The sequence below is a fragment of the Muntiacus reevesi genome, chromosome 12 (genome assembly GCF_963930625.1).
Source record: "Muntiacus reevesi chromosome 12, mMunRee1.1, whole genome shotgun sequence".
NCBI classification, from domain to species: domain Eukaryota; kingdom Metazoa; phylum Chordata; class Mammalia; order Artiodactyla; family Cervidae; genus Muntiacus; species Muntiacus reevesi.
The window spans coordinates 78,083,619-78,104,157 of NC_089260.1; the positions used below are offsets into that span (position 1 = coordinate 78,083,619).

Consider the following 20,539-nt stretch of genomic DNA (forward strand, 5'->3'; position numbering starts at 1 on the left):
GTAGGAGTGCAAGGGCCACTCTCCTCGCCCCCGCACTGGACACATGACCCCTTTGATGGGAACCTCTCATACTGCACACCCAGCAGGGAAAGCACAGCACAGACCCTACCTCTGAGAGACTTCAGGACACCAGCATTCCGTGGGCCCCAGGAGGGAATGTGAGAGGATCCACAGGAAGCAGGGGCTTTGAGAGGGACCTTGAAGAGGACCCTCAGCCTCCTCTTGTCCACTTCAGCCGGGGGGTGTCTCATTCGCTTCTCAGGACTCCTCACCACAGCCAGTGCAGATGTCCTGACCTTGATTCCATACGAGGTCCAACAAGGTGGTCTTTGCCTCAGTCCAGGAGAAATGACGCATGTTTCTGTCACCGTTGCCACCCCAAGGTCCACCCCTCCCCTGACCCCACTGCCTATGCTCCCTTCCTCTGACGTATGTCAGTGTGTACTTGTGTGCACACGCAGAGAATCTGCTCCACATTGCCAAAATATCCTGGGGTCTCAGGACCTCTAGTTCCCACGGCAAACTACGTGGCAGGGAGACAGCGCTAGCCTAGGAGATCCTAACTCTCCCTTCATCTCAAGACTCTGCCCCTGCCGAGGCTGATTAGTAGTAACACACACACACACACACACACACACACACTAAATAAAACTTCACAGGCTAAAACGTATTGACTGAAAATTTATAGAAGCAATAGATAAGTTTGGTACCTATTATCTGACTCAGTTGACCAAGTAGAAATTATTATTCTTAAATCTTACAAAGACAGAATCTATAGTCATGAAATGATGATTAGGATAAGAAAACTTGACATTTATTTTTTTAAACAACTGATATCAAGTCCAACACTCTAAGGAAATGTAAAGTCAGGATTTTCCAGCCAGGAGTCCTGGGGCTGACAAACGCCCCTCCCCGCCCCCACTGGGCCTGGAGCGAGTGCGCAGGCGCGAGAGGCTGCAGGTGCGAGTGCGCAGGCGCGAGCGGCCACAGGCGAGTGGGCGGAGGCACAGGGACGCCAGAGCTCCCGGACCGCTCCTGAGGGGAGGGAAGGTGGAGACTGGGTCGGTCCCCACTGCGAAAGGCCCCGGACCGGGGAGCAGCGCAGACACGAGTAAGTGCAGCTCTATCCGCAGCCCCTCACCGCGCGCCCCCGCCTGCCCAACGGCCAGCGGCCCCCGACTCCTCCAGCCTCGGGGAGCGCGAGCCTCGCTGGGTCCTCGGGTCCGGGGTCGCCGCCACCGGCCGCAGGGTGAGGACCCCGGGCCGGGGCCCAAGACGGTCGTGGAACTGTGGGCGCCCCGCGCGCTCGCAGCCCTCCCTAACTCGGCGCCCCTCGACCGCGGGGGGCGGCCTGTGGGTCTGTGGGCGCCGCCTGGACCCGGTCGCCGCGGGCTCGCGGGTTCGGGAAGGGGAGGTGCCTCCGAGGAGCCCGAAGTCGGGGCCGCGGGGTGCGCGTCGGGCGCGTTGGGTCCGCGGGTGTGAAGAGGTCTCTGCTCCCGGATGCGCGCCGGTGATGGGGGCGCCCAGCTCGGGATCCTGTTCGCTGGCCGCCAACAGCGGGTGTTCAGGTGGGACTCCGTGCTCTTTGCTAAAGCCTTCTGGAGGATAGGCTACAAAAGGTTATTAACGTTCACTTTCAGCGTTTTCAGGCTTTATTGACGGTCACTGACTCTAAGAGCGCGTCTTGGAGGGCAGTTTGTGACATACTAACATCTAAGCAAAGTTTGAAATAAAACTATTCCCGCCTTTGTATGTTTTGGGGTATGGTGAAGAGTTTTTCTTGATTCCGTTAGGCTTTTCAAGCCTAACGACTTTTGGCGACTTTTGGCGGAGCTGCACTGCTCTTAAATGGTGACAGTATTGTCGCTAAGTCATGTCCCAACTCTTGGGACACCGTGGACTGACTGTAGCCCTTCAGGCTCCTCTGTCCGTGGAATTCTCCAGGCAGGAATACTTGAGTGCGTTGCCATTTGCTTCTCCAGGAGATCTTCCCAACCCAGGAATCGAAGCCGAGTCTCTGGCATTGTAGGCAGATTCTTTAGCAACTGAGCTACTAGGGAAGCTCCTAAGTTAAATGAGCATTTAAAAAATACTTCTTTGAGCAGTTACCATAGACGCTCAAATATTTGAGAATTTTAGTTATAGTAATGGGCGTGGTTTCTTTGGTTTTTTGTTTGGTTTTGGGTCTTTGGTTATTTTTTGTTGTTGGTTGGCTGGTTTTGGGATTTTTGGATTTCTTTGGGTCGGGGTAGAGTTTGCATCAGGAGGAGATGGTATCCAAATCAGGAGAAATGTTTATTTCATGGTGTTCTGGTATGCAGTGTTGCAGTTTAAAGTATCTAATCCTGGTTAAATCTCAGATTGGCTCCAGCAAATGGATATTTTTATTGAGAATAGTTTGGGTTTTGTTCTGTGGGTTTTTTATGTGCTTTTCTTTTTTAGTACAATCTGCTTATTTAGCATGCTTCAAATCATAATAGATTGTAGTTAACACTGGTGGTTGATGCAAGGAACAATGCTTTGTAACACAGAGATGGGTTGTCTTTTTCTACAGAAATTTGTTCTTGAGTCAGTAAATTTCCACGTAAAACTCTCAGGAGTGACTTTTGCTATAGCACTTTGGTCTCTGTAATGAGGAATAAAGCATATCATTTCACTGTTGAAGATAATGGCATATACTATAAAGATAGGCATCGGGTACATAAAAGGAATTCGAGCCTTGAGTTTGGTGAATTAGTGTCCTCAATGAAACGGCTTGTCTCTTCGAAGAGAAGGAGCGCGATAACCACATGGTGATGACCAGGGTTCTTTCCCTACCTTGAACACCAAGAGGAACGGGAGGAGACAGAGTGATTTTCAGAAGAACTGACGTTCATTTATCAACCACGTACCCTCGTTCCTTGCTGTTTCTTAATTCCCAGAGAAATTAAAAAACGTGGTTCCTAACCAGGATATTTGAATGGGAAAGGTCCTTTCAGTTCCCAGGCAGGTAACTGAATCCGTTGTATAAGCGTTCATCTGCCTGTACCTTGGAAGTAACACTGAGAAAATCGTCTTCTCTAATGGATGAAGTGGGCAGAATAGGAGGGTGGTGGAGCTTTTTGGGGCAAGTTTTCCAAAAGTTGGAGCAAAAGTAAATCAGTCTCTTCAAAGGAACAGACTCATTAGATACCAGCATTTGGGCCTTAAGGTCTTTTGCAACATCATGTAGCTTGTTAGTAAAAATACTCCAGACCAGAGAAAAATCCACGTGGTCAAATGCTTATTGGATGAAAAGTAATGAAAGAAAAAGAACATGCTGAAGATTTTTAATATCTGGTATTTGACCCAGATCAGTTGACTGAGTACAAATAAAGGTCAGTCAAGAAATCTTCCAGAGAGAGAATTTAGTCATTCAGCTGTGATGTGGACAAGAAACCTGCTATTTATTTGTTAAAAATTAATCCCAACTAAAATACTTTGTTAATTAGCAATAAATATGGATAAACTGCAAGTAGTTTACTATGCTGTGTTTTCAAAGCAGGATCAAGGAATTAAAAGTTACTGAAGTTTTCTCTGGAAAGTACTTTCTCAACATTATTTTTCAAATATTGTAATTCTGATTGCAGTGTGTATGAATCTCAGAGTAAAATCTGTTGAGGAATTGATATTCTCTGAGGTCAAATGACTGATTCAGAAGAGCAGGGTTAAATTGGAGGGTAAAAGTGTCAATAACACAAATTGATGTCTGTCATTTTAAATGTACTAGATTGAGGGCCATTTAAGTGGATCGTATAATTAGCATAATTGTGCGTATAATGGTTTATGCTAAATTACCACACAACTCCCCAAATTTCAGCAGCACAGCACTATGGTTCCCACATCACAGCCCTGGGTGGGTATTCACTTTGGGGAGACTGCACTCCTTCAGATGGTCATTCAGGAACCCAGACTCCTCCCATCCTATACCGTCTCCCTTCCCTTAGACCTCATCCCCATCTGCATCCATCAGCAGAAGGGGTCAAGAATATGGAGAAATGCATATGGAAGTTTCTGATGAGCCAGCTCTGGAAGGATCCAGGTCAGTTTCTCTGCTGCTGTTTTGGCCACAGTCCATTTCTGTGGCCACAAGAGAGACTGGGGATTCTTCCAACTGTTCTCCCCAGGAAGGGAGAACAATTAAAGTTGTCAGCAACCGTGAGTCATTCATTTCGATTTAATTCGTTTTCAAATCTTTATTGGCTGTTTGCCATACACCAAGCGCTGTGCAGAGTGTGACCTGAGAATTGGTTGAGCAGCATCTTGATCTTGGAGGAGTTGTGAATCCTCAGGAGAGAAGACAGAGTATGAAGTGCCTGCCATCCTAGGAGAAAGGGATTAAGAGAACCTGCTTTGAAAGTTCAGGGAATGATTCTAGATTTGAAAGCTGCCTGGAAATGATTGATTTGGATTCCACTTTCAGAGATGAACAAGATATGATTGTGAAAGAAGCTGGCATCAGGAGCCGTAGAAACAGGTCCTGCGATACAGGGTATCATAAAGAATATCATGTCGTCATTGTTCAGTTGCTAAGTTGTGTCGGTCTCTTTGCGACTCCATGGAACTAAGAAGAGATATATCATTTTACAGCTAAAGCAGCTGAAGCCTAGAGTAGGAAGGTGACCATCCAGGTCAGGTAAAGGGGTTGAAGATCAGGTTTCAAGCTGAGAAAGAGTCCACGGGGACTCAGTCTGAGCAGTTCAAACACTGAAAGGAGACCACTAATGTTCTGGGAAGGCTGGCATCTGGCCTCAGTGTGGGATTTGAGACAGAGAGTGGGCCCAGGGGGAACTGAGCCTCCGCAGTGGGCAGAGGAGGCCACCCCATCTCCGAAAAGTGCCACTGACCTCAGAGTGGGTGGAATGAGCAGTGAATTCTAGTCCACCTGAGAAAGCAGTCCAATCTGAATAACTCTGAGTTTAGGTTTATCTTACATACTTCTTAAGAAAGAACTTGGACAAGGCCAAGTCAAGTGCAGCCTCTTGAATTCCACACCCAGTATTCATTGGTGGAAGTGCTTAAACCCTCCAAGTGATTCCAGTATTTTAATTTTACTCAGTATTTAATTCCAAAGTTCTCTGTGCGATACAGTGGGTTCTTATTGTTTATTTTATATATAATATGCCTTGCGTGATTCACGCTGGTCAGACTACATGATTATGTTCACTTCTGATATAATCTTTTTAGGTACAGCCTTAAAGTCTTTGATAAGATATTTTAAAATAATTTTAGCATGTGTGTGTTCTATGATTACTTAATGAGCAAATAACTGGAATCAAAAAGAGTGTGAATGTATTTAATGTGAGGACAGGTGAAGTGAAGCAGTCTGGAAGAGGGAACCAATAAAAAGGGATCTTGGTAAATAAATAAAGACATCGTTTAGAAATGGAGAGGTATTTGGAAGGAAATTAGTGCCTGACACCATACTCTGCTCTTTGCATGTTTAGGAGCTAGTTTCTGATGTTATTTTCACCACAGATCTCCCTGTGGTGAATTGTATTTGACCTCCACACTGTTTATCTCCTGGACACATTGTGAAATTTTGAGAAGAAGCAGGTATTAGAATTTGTCTTGAGAGCAGCTATAAACATTTCCTGGAACCCCTCTAGGGTAGAAGAAAAAGGAAAGGAAAATGGAAACAAGGGATAAAGACAGCTAATAATGTTGGAGATACCACTGGGATTTGTGGTCTCTTTTTGAAATGGCTTCCCTGGTGGTTGAGACAGGAAAGAATCCACCTGCAATGCAGAAGTCCTGGGTTCGATCCCTGGGTTGGAAAGATCCCCTGGAGAAGGGAACGACTACCCACTCCAATATTCTGGCCTGGAGAATTCCATGGACAGAGGAGCCTGGTGGGCTACAGTCCATGGGGTCACAAAGAGTCGGACACAACGGAGCACTTTCAATTCACTTTTTGAAACTAAATAGAAGAAGTCAGAACGTGACTGTTTCTTGATCATGGTTTGTTTTCATTTTTGTCTTTTTTTTCTTACTCCTTCATCAGTTATTCCAGTTGATAGAACATTATGTCATCTTCAGTTTCAGTGTGAGTGCTTGTCTTGCTTCCATTTGTATTATTCATGCAAACGTTGATTGAACTGATGACCCCAAGTCATCAAGGAAACATTAAATACACTGATGAATACATTTCTTAATTTTAGAAAAAATTAATGAGTGAAGGTTAAAATACTCTTCTTAAATTTGTCATTTAAAAAATTCTCATATGCATACCTCATTGCCTAATACTGCCAGAAAAATGAGGAATTCCTATGTGTTAATGAGCCTGTATATTTTTTACAGGTATGACTATTACCGAGTGTAACAGCCCAGTTTGCTGGCCATGTCCTGTCTCCAGGAAAGTTGTAGCTGCTGTTGTTTCAGGTAGTCCCTTGGGTACCAGAGGTGAGTTTATGAAGCTATACGACCTTTTACACTTATTTAAAAAAATTGAAGTGTCGTTGATTTACAGTGTTGTATGTCAGCTGTACAGGTAAGTAATTCAGTTGTGTGTGTGTGTGTGTGTGTGTGTGTGTGTGTATTCTTTTCCATTACCGTTTATTACAAGGTATTGAGTAAGTTCTCTGTGCGATACAGTGGGTTCTTATTGTTTATTTTATATATAATATGCCTTGCGTGATTCACGCTGGTCAGACAACGTGATTATGTTCACTTCTGATATAATCTTTTTAGGTACAGCCTTAAAGTCTTTGATAAGATATTTTAAAATAATTTTAGCATGTGTGTGTTCTAATTCCAGTGGTAGTTATTAGAGATATGATTTTGCATGAAGTATTTCTCTTTTTGTTCTTGACCAATTAAAAAAATTGTTTTTTTTTTTTCTGATTGGTTTGCTAGATATTTGTGACTACATTAAAAATGTTAACTTTTGTCTCATCTTAAAATACGATCTGAATTAGCAATGAATATTGTGCTATACATAAGGGCTGTGACATAAATCTAGTTTCTAACTTCATAAACACATTATCTAGAAGGGAACACAGACACATATGTAACAACTGCATTTGTTTACTGAGTGAAATAGTGAGATGGATAAAGTTCTAGTAAGCCTTGAACAGCCAAATCAGCTTCAGAAATAGATGTGCAGTTATTTTAAAATATTTTAAACATTTTCCAGCTACATGCAGAAAATAGTGTGAAAGAGGTATGGTTCTTACTATAAGCAATTTAGCATTTTGACATTCTGAGCATCCTCATCATGAAATTAAGTCCAGAAGGAGTTTTCCCACATCTCTTGAAATGGTCCTTGTTCGTCCACAACATTTCCCATAATAACAGAGGTGCTTCCAAGGGCAGGAAACGTCAACGTTATTAAAGTTTCACAAAGCAAAGTCACTTTTAAGAATATGATGTCCCCAAACTGACAAAGGTCTTGAAAAATAATTTCAAGGGCGTCATAAATTATTTTCTGCTTGTCAAAGGGCAGAAATATTTAGGTTGAGCTAATGAATGGTAGAGTTTTAGAGTGGAGAATATCCTTAAAATATTACATAGATTTATACTGTCAGTAGATGCTACCTACATGAGGTTATTTGTATTTAAACAAATTTTAAAATTAAAACTGCAGTTTCTCAGTTGGATTTGCCATATTTTAAAGATGTTTATTAGCTACATGTGGCTAGTGAATACTGCATTGGCTAGTACAGATACAAAACATTTTCATTATCATAAAAAATTCTATTGAGCAATACTAAATATATACCCAGATATTCATAGAGGAGGCAACCAAGTCTCAAGGAAGTAATAAAACTTCCAGAGGTCACACAGCTGTGTTTTTAAAGAAACGCAGAATGATGCAAAGCAAGTAATAACAGAGGCATTAAAGAAACCCAGGAGGTTTCTGGAACAGATAAAGTAGAGTTTAACAGTGCAGGCTTAGTTGTTAGCAGGGTTGAAGCTCATGATCATTAGGACGACCTACCTGATTGAATTTGGACAGTTAAAATTTTATGCAGTGAATTAAAAGCAGAAAAATATTTCAATTTCAATCAAAGGCTGCCAGCTCCATATTTTTAGCCTGTGCTGTGCTTCCAGATTATGTTTATCACTTTAGTATACAGGGCACCACTCAAACCAAACCCGAAGTTTGGTTTGCCTGGCCCCAAGAAATGAAACAATCTTGAGGGGTTATGGCTATATTTGAAAAGGTTGATTTTTCAATGCATCATGCAGACTGGCCCTGTTTTAAAAGGGACTCCTGCCACCACATAGTCGAAATGTGAACTCTTTTCTCTCTTGGCAAAAGTCAAAGATAGGCCCTGCATTTTTATTATTTCATTAAAATCCAAGTATTATTTTTCCATTTTCTACCTTGTTTTCATCACAGTGTGATCAACTGTAGTCAAGAAAGGAAAGGTTAGATTTATCAATCGAAGTGTGATAAAGGCCCTCTAAATAATTGAACCCTCAGGAGAAACAATCCTCATGTATTCTTTTTCTGTTGCTTCAATATCTTCATAAAAAGTCATTTCAGTATGTTTGGTCCTGTAGCAGAGATTCTGTGAAGTGCTTATCTTCCTCGGAGGTCCAGAAAGCCTGTGAGTGTGTGGATAAAGGTGGGTCTTAGAGAGAGAGAGGGAGGATGGAGAGAGACTTGATGCTGAGAGAGGACAATGTTCTAAAACCTCCTTGGGTTGAAGGTAGGGGAGCAGAAATACCCATGAGTAATCTAGAGTAAAAGTTAAATAATCAAGGAGATGAATACTCTGAAGGAATATGGTAACTTCCCTCCTAGAAATAAAAGTTACCCTTATTAATTCTCTTCCTTTTGCCCCAGAAAAGCATTAGTTAGGTCTAGAGAGGGGTATTATTGCCAGAAATGGAAAAGGCAGTTTGAAGAGACTAGCCTGGAGCAGAGAGAGCAAGAAAGCTGAGCCAGTAGATGGAAAGCAGACTTCATGGAAGTCTCCAGCTCAAGTTCTGGGAACACCCAAGTTCAAGTCCAAAAGGGCCCACATGGGAACTGAGGAAGACTGGCAGAGAGGGCAAAGTTACACTGAAGGTACAGTATTTATTATGGGATTGAACTCCTGAAAGGCCTTCCAGTAGCTTCCGATCTGTTCAAGAATCCTTCATGTCCTGCTGCTTCCCAGTGAGTGGCTCACAGCTTCAAGACCTCTTCTCCAGGCTAAAGAACTATTTGTAATATACCCTGCCTGTATTTTTTACTTTGGCAACCCAGACAAGGAAAGTTGAACAATTTTCAGATTCTAGAGCTTTTGCCCCAGCCCTGGAAATGCTGCAGACAGCCAATCTCAGCTAAAGGGAGCCACTTAGCCCAGGGTCACATCACCCCTTCGTACAATGCCCTTCATCCAATGACAGGTGTAAGAATATAAAAGTTAAGACATCCTCCTGAATTGGGACATCCCCCTGAAGGGGTCATCTCATTTTAAGAACTCTCCCCCAAAGGGTCACCTGAGGTTTCCTGAGGCTGCAACACAACTTTACTTCTACCTTTGCCCAATCTGATGTCCTTTTCTTCCATACGTTGTTGATGCCAAGAGTTGTCCCTAATTAATCTCTTAGACACTAATCACTGTCTCAGGGTTAGCTCTGAACATGGTGGCATTTGTTTATGATTTGGAGTGCATACCTAGACTTTAAAGTGCAGCAGTGCCCAATTGCACAAATATGTCTTTCTATTTCTCTCTCTCATCTCTGTTTTCATTTTCTCGCTGCTAGATTAGTCAGGGGACTCCCAAGTTCTTCATTGTGTCATCCTGGTACCAAGATTCTCCTGGAAATTATAAAGTTATTCACCTTCTACATCAAGTACTTCTTATTTTTTCCCTAGAAACATAAATCATCCTTAAAAGGAATTAGAGTGTCAAATCTTAAATATATTTTAGTTTCTCCACCACTTTATACATTAAATGCTTTTTCCTGGAGACTGCTTCTGACATTGGCGTTCACTGTGCTCTCAAACTGCCTAATTTGGAAGCTACTCCTGTTTCCAAATGCTGCCTTCTGCTGGTCTCCTGAAGTTCTGAAGTCTGCCCTGCCTCCACTATTAGGTATAGTTCAGTAGTTGTCTACCTCAAGGTAATAGGGTATCTTTTGGAAGCTTTATTCTTTTTCCATTTACACAACACACACACACGTATATGATTACATATATTATATAATTCTAATACTTAAGCGTCTATGTGACCACAGCTTTATCTGCAGCCCACAGGTTTTGCTACAGTATATTTTCATTCAGTTCAGTTCAGATGCTCAGTCATATCTGACTCTTTGCGACCCCATGAACTGCAGCATGCAAGGCCTCCCTGTCCATCACCAAGTCCCAGAGTCCACCCCAACCCATATCTGTTGTGTTGGTGATGCCATCCAACTGTCTCATCCTCCATCGTCCCCTTCTCCTCCTGCCCTCAATCTTTCCCAGCATCAGGGTCTTTTCAAATGAGTCAGTTCTTCACATCAGGTGGCCAAAGTATTGGAGTTTCAGCTTCAACATCAGTCCTTCCAATGAACACCCAGGACTGGTGTCGTTTAGGATGGACTGGTTGGAGCTCCTTGCAGTCCAAGGGACTCTCAAGAGTCCTCTCCAACACCACAGTTCAAAAGCATCAATTCTTTGGTGCTCAACTTTATAGTCCAACTCTCACTTCCATACATGACCACTGGAAAAACCATAACCTTGACTAGACGGACCTTTGTGGCCAAAGTAATGTCTCTACTTTTTAATACGCTGCCTGGGTTGGCCATAACTTTCCTTCCAAGGAGTAAGTGTCTTTTAATTTCATGGCTGCAGTCACCACCTGCAGTGATTTTGGAGCCCAGAAAAATAAAGTCAGCCACTGTTTCCACTGTTTCCCCATCTATTTGCCATGAAGTGATGGGACCAGATGCCATGATCTTCGTTTTCTGAATGTTGAGCTTTAAGCCAACTTTTTCACTCTCCTCTTTCACTTTTATCCAGAGGCTCTTTAGTTCTTCTTCACTTTCTGCCATAAGGGTGGTGTCATCTGCATATCTGAGGTTATTGATATTTCTCCAGGCCGTCTTGATTTCAGCTTGTGCTTTCTCCAGCCCAGCGTTTCTCATGATGTACACTGCATGTAAGTTAAATGAGCAGGGTGACAATAGACAACCTTGACGTACTCCTTTTCCTAATTCTGGAACCAGTCTGTTGTTCCATGTTCAATTCTAACTGTTGCTTCCTGACCTGCATACAGGTTTCTCAAGAGGCAGGTCAGGTAGTCTGGTATTCCTATCTCCTTCAGAATTTTCCACAGTTTATTGTGATCCACACAGTCAAAGGCTTTGGCATAGTCAATAAAGCAGAAATAGATGCTTTTCTGGACCTCTCTTGCTTTTTCGATGATCCAGCGGATGTTGGCAATTTGATCTCTGGCTCCTCTGCCTTTTCTCAAACCAGCTTGAGCATCTGGAAGTTCACGGATCAGGTATTGCTGAAGCCTGGTTTGGAGAACTTTGAGCATTACTTTACTAGTGTGTGAGATGAGTGCAATTGTGCGGTAGTTTGAGCATTCTTTGGGATTGGAATGAAAACTGACCTTTTCCAGTCCTGTGGCCACTGCTGAGTTTTCCAAATTTGCTGACATATTGAGTGCAGCACTTTTACAGCATCATCTTTCAGGATTTGAAATAGCTCAACTTGAATTCCATCACCTCCACTAGCCTTGTTCGTAGTGATGCTTACTAAGGCCCACCTGATTTCATATTCCAGGATGTCTGGCTCTAGGTCAGTGTTTCATTATCATTCAATTAATGAAATTCTAATTCCTATTATGACTTTATCTTTGACATCCATATTTATCAGAAGTATGTTTTGGTTTTTTTTTTTTTAATTTAATTTGTTTATTCAGCTGCACCTGGTCTTAGTTGTGGCTTTCAGGATCTTCAGTCTTCATTGTAGCATGCAAGGTCGTTTAGTTGTGGCATGAAAACTCTTTGTTTGTGGGAACCAGTTCCCTGACTCGAGATGGAATTCAGGCTCCCTGCATTGGGAGTATGGAGTCTTAGTCACTGGACCACCATGGAAATCCAGAAGTGTGTTTTTAATGTCCAAATATTTGATAAAATATTGGTTATACATTTTAAAATTTCTTGATTATTCTGAGTCTTGTTTTATACCCAGCATTCAGTCAACTTAAAAATGTGCCATGTACACCTCAAAATTTGTATGTAAATGTGCATTTCATTCTTGTTAATGCAGTGTTTTATGCAAATGTAGGCCAAAGAGTTTTTCAATTAATTTATTTTAATTGGATATAGTTACATTAAGGATATTGTGATGGTTTTTGCCATAGGTCAACATGAAATGGCCACAGGTATACATGTGTCCCCCCCAATTCTGAACCTCCTCTCCCATTTCCCACCCCACTGTATTCCTCTGGGTTTTCTCAGAGCACCGACTTTAGGTGCCCTGGTTCATGCATCAAATTTGCACAGGTCATCTATTTTACATATGGTAATGTACATGTTTCAATGCTCTTCTCTCAAATCATCCCACTCTCATCTTTTCCCCCTGAGTCCAAAAGTCTGTTCTTTACATCTGTGTCATCTTTGCTGCCATGCATGTAGGATTGTTGGTACCATCTTTCTAAGTTCTCTCTATATGCATTAATATAGAGTATTTGTCTTTCTATTTCTGGCTTACTTCACTCTGTATAATAGGCTCCAGGTTCATCCACCTCATTAGAACTGACTCAGATGCATTCCTTTTTATAGCTGAGTAATATTTCATTGTGTGCATATAGCACAACTTTCCTATCCATTCATCTGCTGGTGGACATCTAGGTTGCTTCCTTGTCTAGCTTTGTAAATAGTGCTGCAGTGAATGTTGGGGTACATATGTCTCTTTCAATTCTGGTTTCCTCGGGGTGTATAGGCCAAAGACTTTAACAATGGTATTCAGATCTTCTGTAGTTTACTGATTTGTTGTTGTTCTGAATTATTGATCTAGGTAATTTAGATTTTATTTCTAGTTAGTTTTCAGAATTTCCCTTCATATATTGCCTCGAAGTTTAGTTTTATGACATGTTCCTTGTAAAGTAATGGTTGGTTTTATTATCCTGTCTTATCTCCAGTGATACTTTTTGCTTTCAAATCTCCCATTATTTTTTTTTCAGTTTTGCTTATTGTTTTTATGACATAAGTTTTGCATCCTTTAACTTGCAGTCTGACTATGGTGTCTTGTAAGGGGCATAGAATTAAGATTTTTGTTTGTTTCAAAAAATCTCTGCCCTTTAATGTGACTATTTACAGTTAACGTATCTTATTATAGACCTTTTACTCCTTGTTTTCTGCTTGTCCTTCCTTTTTATGTTCCTCTGGCTCTTCCTTTTAAATTCATCAAACTCCATTTTCCCTTTATTAGCTCACAATGCTTATATAGGTAGCAGTTACACATGCACCGTGACTTATTAGCTCCTTTACTGCTTCTCAAGCAGTGCTGAGACCTTAAATTTATTTTATTACTTTTTCCTCTTCCTCTTGTTTTCATGCATTCTAATTTTTATATATTTCATTATTACTCTTATGTGCAGTTAGATTTTATTCAGATTTATTCACTTACGCTTCCTTTCTGTTCTATTTAATTCCTTTGTCAAGTCCTTATTTTCCTCTATGATAATTTTCCTTCTGCCTGCGGGTCTCCCTTTCAGTTGGTTCTGATGAGAACATATTCTCTAAATTTTGTTTGTTTGCAGATTTCCTTATTTCATCTTCCAAACAACATTTTCTCTGCCTCTAGAATTCTCAGTGAGCAGTTATTTTCTTTAGCACGTTCCATTATTTTCTAGTATTAATCATTTTTGTTGAGAAGTAAGCAGTAATCTTAATCTCATGCGTTGTTGAAAGGTCAACTGTTGTTTTTCCTCTGGTTACTTCTAAGGTGTTCTGTTTTTCTTTGCTATTTGTAAATTGTACTCTGGTGGTGTTAGATATGGTTTCTTTATATTTACTCTTGTTGCGTTTTTTAGTGCTTGTTGAATTTATGGCTTGATATATTCTTTTTAGTTTTTGAGAACTCTCAGCTATTATTTCTAAATATTGTTCTCGCCCGAATCTCTCTCTTCTTTTCCCTTTGGACTCCAATGTAAACATATGATGAAAATGTTTACTGTGGCCCATATGTTTCAAATGCTCTTTTCTGTACTTTTTTATCCTTTTTGTTTTCCACGTTTAGTCTTCCTATTTTTACTGCTACTCTGTCTTCCAGTTCATTTATCTTTCTTCACCTGTGTTCGGCCCACTACTGAGTTTAATTTTGAATTCTGTCAGTTCAACTTTAATCAGTTTCTAGTTGTCTAGTTAAATTCTCTACCTTGTCATCTATTTTCCTGAACTTGGTAATATTTATCAAAATATATTTGAACTTTAATATCTAGGTCATCCATGATTCTGATTCTGTTTTTTATTCTAATTCTCCTTTTCTTGGGAGTCTTGGTGGTTCTTTGATGAACACCAGACTTGGGATATGACAAGTTGTAGAGAATCATAATGACATTCCAGTTGACCTTTGAACAACCTGGATTTAGATTGCACAGATCCACTTATATATGGATTTTTTCCCAACAACTGCAGCACTGCATGATCCGTGGTTGGTTGAATCCTCAGATGCAGAACCATAGATAGGAAGGGCCGCCTATCAAGTGATATGTGAATTTTTGACTGCATAGGGAGTCGGTGTCTCTAAGTCTTGTATTGTTGAACGGTCAACTGTCCTTTTTTCAAGAGAGAATTTCCTATTCCCAGGTAAGGAGCAGAAGGAAAGATCAGCTTATTGATCTTCAGTCATTGCACAAGCTTCATACTCATTTTCCTTCTTTATAGATGTTTCCATCAAGGTAGCTGTTTCATCAACCTTCCTAACACACATTCACGTGGACACAGATACATATAGAAACCTCCAGTGTCCTAATTCATATCATTAGCTTTCCACCGGGCCACTATTCTTTGGTGGGTTCTGAACCTCAGTTTTATCTCCTCAGCATTACAAGACTCCTGAGTCTTTGTTTTGACTTCAGTTAGCTTTTGTTTGACTTCTTAACATCTTGCCTTGTCTACCTACGTGGAAAATGTGATAACGTCAAGGGACCACTGTTGCTGAATTGAGCTCGAGTCTCTGAATCTTTCCCATCTCTGGGATTTTGATCCTTAAAATTCTAGCTGCCTTGTTATTTCTAAGGTCCAACCCTGCTCTCTCCTCAGTCCTCCAATATTGTCCTAAGATCTACTGGCTTTTCTGCCTCTTAGGAGCCATATTTGGCTTCTCATGCTTTTGATTTTCATCAATAGTTTCTAAATGACTGGATTAGATAAAGCATGTGCAGAATACTGTTCTTACTTCTATGAGTTTCTTTTCTATTTTATTTTTCTATGTCATGGCTACCTCATTAGCTTTATAATGCTCACAGTCAAATGTTGCTTATGATTTATCTGACCTTTCTAGTATGGTTTCCTAAGGTAAACTGATATAGTTGGAAGCAGAAGTCCTTACCTACTATTGAAAAATTCTGTTTTAGCTTTCTATGAATTCTTTGATTTATTTTATTTTGTCCCATCTTCCATCACTTTTTCCTACCAGAAATTCCGATTCTCACAGTTAATTTTAAAATTAAAAATTATAATTAAGCTACTATGTTAATAGTCAAGGGATTAATTTTGCTTTGAAGAAGAACACAGATTGATGAATGGAATATGGAGAATTTCTTAAGACCTTTGTCATTTCTAAGCATGGGAATCAGCCATCTGCACCGTGATAAATTAGTCAGATATGTAAGGAAGCACTCATTATAAAATCAGCATTACTCAGTAACAATCTCAAAAGTTGCTTCACTTTCCTACTCATGTTACCAATTTCCACATGTTCAATAGGAGCTTAGAATCATGAGATAGGCCATTTTCCATGTCCTATCTTAGTAACTATAATTATTGGGAAAACAAAACTATAAATAAGGATTTGCTATGAATATATTCAAACCTTTTGTTCCTAAACATCTTCTAGAAGAAGACTGAAAAGTTTGACATAGAAACACCTCTTGATAAGTAAGAAACAGTAAAATTTCTCATAATAGTTCTTTTCTGATCCCATTATGTGATTCTCAGGTTCACACAAAATTATTTTTATATGAACTTCACAAATCTTATTTTTACTATTAAATCAGTGGCCCCACTCTTTTGAAACATGGGGCAAAATAGTTGAAATTGGAACAATTTTCCAAAACCCAGGGCATATGACATATGTACCTATAGAACGCAATATTTCTGTCTGGTTCTGCAGTAGAATTTTTCATACCTGCCAGTCTAAGTTGACTATTGTTTTTACAGTGCGTTAGTAGAAATCAAATGGTAAATTCAGTCAAACAGTCATTTCATACATCAAAAAGAAAAATCAGTCAACACAACTGTCTGACTGAAATAAAGGAAGAAAACAATTCAAGGCAAACAGTTGTCCTAGGAGACTTGTATAAATGCAGTAGCGGTGTCATGTGCAGAATTAACCTTTCCCCACCTTTAACTGGAGAACATTCTGCCAGCCAATTCAGTCAGCTCAGATAAGCCTGAATTTTAATATTCCAGTCTCATCACTCTCAGTTGATGGTGACTGCGCTTCCTTCTCCTTCCCCTGTCACTCAGTGGAGAACGTCAGAGCAGGAGGACAGTGATATCGGCATACTGTAATGGCCTGCCCTGGACTCTACAGCTTCAAAGTTCTTAAGCTGACTCAGTGATCTTACAGAGTCTGGTGCAGAAGGAATATGTGAATTAAATTACAGACCGTTGACTGCCTTCTAGCACTAACATCCCTTATTTCTGGTTCTAATATATCACTAAATACTCAAGAAGAAATTTTTGAGTGTTTAGCAGAAATATGGCTCCAAAGCAGACACATTGAAAAGAAACATTGTCATCTATGATTGGTTTTAAAGTTGACTTGTCTTTTACTCATAAACAGATTTAGTGTGAATTCAGTTTTGCTAAACGTTAGAGAATCTTTTGGAGGGACGTGCCAACTCTTTTGAGTTTTTTTGCACTCTGACTTTTAAAGCAAGGTTATTTTTCAAAAAGTTTAAGGGTTACTTGAATACTATAAAGATTATTTGTATTTTTGAGTTGCCAGTTCTCTAGAACAAATTTGTGTGCTTGAAGTTCTTAACTGTAGTACCTAGATGGCACGTGGAAAGCAAGCAAAAGAGATGACTTTTCTGCTTTGAGAGACCTCTGCCTATCTTTGTAAGTAACAGGACTCATTCCTCATGAAACAATGTTCAGAAAGGAAGGAAAGGTAGTTTTCTTAGTTGAAGCTTATGATACTGAAGAGGACTCTAAGAATAGCTTCATAAAGAGGATCTGCGTAAAACAGAAGTAACCCTAGGAAACATGTATTTTCTGATGGACTCTTATCTTTGTGATGGTGAAAAGAGGATATGGCAAGGAAGTGACACTAATACTGGCGTGTTACATCAAGCTGTCTCCTGGGATGCAGGGGTAAGCACGTGGGACAATAAAAGCACTTGAGAAAGAGTCAGCTCTCAGCCATCCATCACCTAGTTTGTGAGCATACTTGTGCCTCTCCTCCTCCTTTCCTTTTGACCATTTTACTTTTCTCAGCATATTTAAAAGAAGGCAAGGTGAAAAGAGTGGGTTAACTGTCAGATCAGTCTCATTTTCTGTTTTATAGTACCTCTCCCAGTTTGAGAACAGATAGAGAGCTTCGGAATAATGGGAAAAAAAGAGTCTCTTGGATCAGTAATAGACTCTCATGATAGTTGGCCAATCTTGTGCTCATTTAGGACGCTAAATAGCAGTAGAATGTACCAACTTCTAATTCAGTAACTAATTAAGTGCTCCTTTAGATAATATACCTGGGTAAGGGGAAAAAAACCCTATTTTTCTTTACCTTGTCATAGCATTAATGGATGTTGGGGGGAGTCTGTGTTTATCTGTCTATCCATCTAGATATAGATACATATTTTGGATTTGCTAGATTTATTATTCCTGTACCTGTTTCCCCTCAGATGTATTCCCTCTCCCTTTCTTGCTCTGCTGACCCCTAGAAGCCACATACTGTTCACATGATTAGATTTAATGAGAATCCTTGATATGTAGTTGAGGAGCAGGAGGAAGGGAGAAACCAGAGTCTTTTTCTCTATCTTGATCTTGCTGGCATCTCTGGCAGGAATGTCTTCAACTCTTTGACTCCAGGTCCTAAAAAGCCTGTCAGCCAGGTGACCATAGATGCTGTCTTGACTCTTGGTGATATCACCTGTTTCCTTTGACCTCCAGCCTAAGAGAATAGTAGTCTTCTGTTGGTGATAATCTGTGGATTGCACACATCCCTTATTTGGTCTCATGGCTCTTCCATGACTGGTATAACCAATTCTCTGTACTTAATTCCCTTTAATCTTGCTTGTAAAATGGTTTTCTTTCCTTGGCTAGCCCCTGGGATACAATGGATAGGGCAGTTTTTCTCATGACTAACTCACTAATCAGTGAGGATCAACCAATTCCCAGTAACATTAATATCCTAATTTTACTAACTCATTAGCTGCATTCGACTAACTGTAATATCTGAGCCATCCTTAGAGTATCTTTAAGGTAGCATGATTTGGGGGGTCTTGAGAAAGGTTGTAGGACCTTTCTACCAACTTCATCAATTCTCCTTCCAATGTCACATGTATAATCATTTCTTAGTCTCACAAAATCTGAGGGATAGAGGGGGAATTATAACTCTGCAACATAGTTTCTGGAATCAGATGCAAACATTTAGAACATTAATCACACCTGTTTTTTCTAAGACAATATGAATATTTCAAATATTTGGCCTATATGAAACTTAGTAATAAATGCAATTTATAATCAGTGTCCCTATGAGATATGCCTACTGCCACATTTAATTTTTACTAACAAGGCATTTCCCCATGCAATAACAAACATGAATCATTACACAATCGTAGGGGTACAAGTAATATCAGATTTTTCATATAAATACCATTTATTTTGGATCCAGACACAAACCACCTAGTTGGGCAAATGTACAGTGTCATCTAATAGTGGGAAACCCTTCCATTATTTTGTAGACGAGATCGGAGGCTTCTTCTATACCAGAAAAAGTGAAGAGAGACTTGGTCCTCATTTGCAAAGGTCATGCCTGCCAATACTTTTTGATCAGACCAGGAATGATCCCTTTGAAGGTGGAGGGGATTCCAGAATATCATGATTTAGAATCCACTCCATAGACACAGCACGTTTAGAAATCCTTCCATACATGGGTGCCATGTTCAATTTGTAACCACTGTCCTCTGCTTCATCCTCAGTGAGCTCACAATAGCTAGGGTCAGATCATCCTTGTTAGACCTTGGCACTCACTCTGTCAGCCAAGTGATATGCCAGCTTCGTAATGGACTCACTGTGAAACTGAAGCCACAGTGTAGTGTTTGCCAATTTCTGTAGTGGGACTGCTCCCATGGTGGTCAGTTTCATGTTACCAACATGATGTCAGTGAAGGCAGAGTTGGGAACAGATTTTTTTTATTATTTCCACCATACAAATTTAAGACATGTAAATAACCTCAAGAAAGAGCACAGATTATAATAAAATGCAGTATAATAATTAGGAAGTGATGAGTTTTGAATATCCGTTAGTATTGTTGTTAATAAAATTAGTTTCACAGTAAGTTTATATCATTTAAATTTTAATGATGACTGTATTTGACAACACAAAATTCCTGAAAAAGATAAGCAAGAGAATATGAGCTCTCTGTAGTACACTACCATTTGTCTTTCTCTCCTTAGATTCTCTTGGAGCCTGCCAGGCTCCTCCCGCCATGGAATTCTCCAGGCAGTAGCACTGGAGTGGGTTGCCGTTCCCTTCTCCAGGGGGTCTTCCGGACCCAGGGATGGAGCGCAGTCTCTTGCACTGCAGGCAGATGCTTTACCCTCTGAGCTACCAGGGAAGACCTGGAGTGTCCCCAGTCTCCACACAGAAAGAGCCGTTGTAAGAACTGACAGCATCGTGGTCCATGGTCCTGGGTCTGATTTCTTTAAAGAGGTGTGAAGAGGATCCTGTCTACTATGCACCTTGTCACATGGAGAGTTAAGAACTAGAACTGTGGGGCTGACTGTGCTTCTGGAGAGAAGGGAGTTAGGGTTGGAGACTGTAGGGAAGCTCATTTTTATATGTTTTTGTGAGTACAGAGCAGTAAAACACAAAATGAAAATGGATTTATCAGTAGACTATTTCACTACGTAAAATTTTGACTCAGTCACCCTACTAGGATGTCACAGAGGGCTCCCTTAGAGTGCTCCCTGACTAATGTAGATGCCAGGCACCGTAGGGGGCTCCCCAGCTGGCACTAGTGGTAAAGAACCCGCCTGTCAGAGCAGGAGACATAAGATGGACAGGTTTGATCCCTGGGTCAGGAAGCTCCCCTAAGGAGGAAATGGCAACCCACAAGAATGATAGTATCAAGAGTTAAGGGTGTAAGGAAGTGACTTAAGAGTCAAGAGGTGAACCCTTATGAATGAGA

General features: G+C 40.6%; 1 protein-coding gene across 1 annotated transcript in view; it reads left to right on the forward strand.

The window, feature by feature from the left end:
- Positions 1–348: 348 nt before the first annotated feature.
- The window catches only part of LOC136144766 (uncharacterized), a 54,801-nt gene continuing 34,610 nt past the window's right edge, over positions 349–20,539 (forward strand). Inside the window, exons 1-3 of the mRNA XM_065902617.1 lie at positions 349–433; positions 881–1,111; positions 6,319–6,420. Of these exons, the coding sequence (XP_065758689.1) occupies positions 349–433; positions 881–1,111; positions 6,319–6,420 (418 nt within the window). The remainder of the gene's footprint in view (positions 434–880; positions 1,112–6,318; positions 6,421–20,539) is intronic.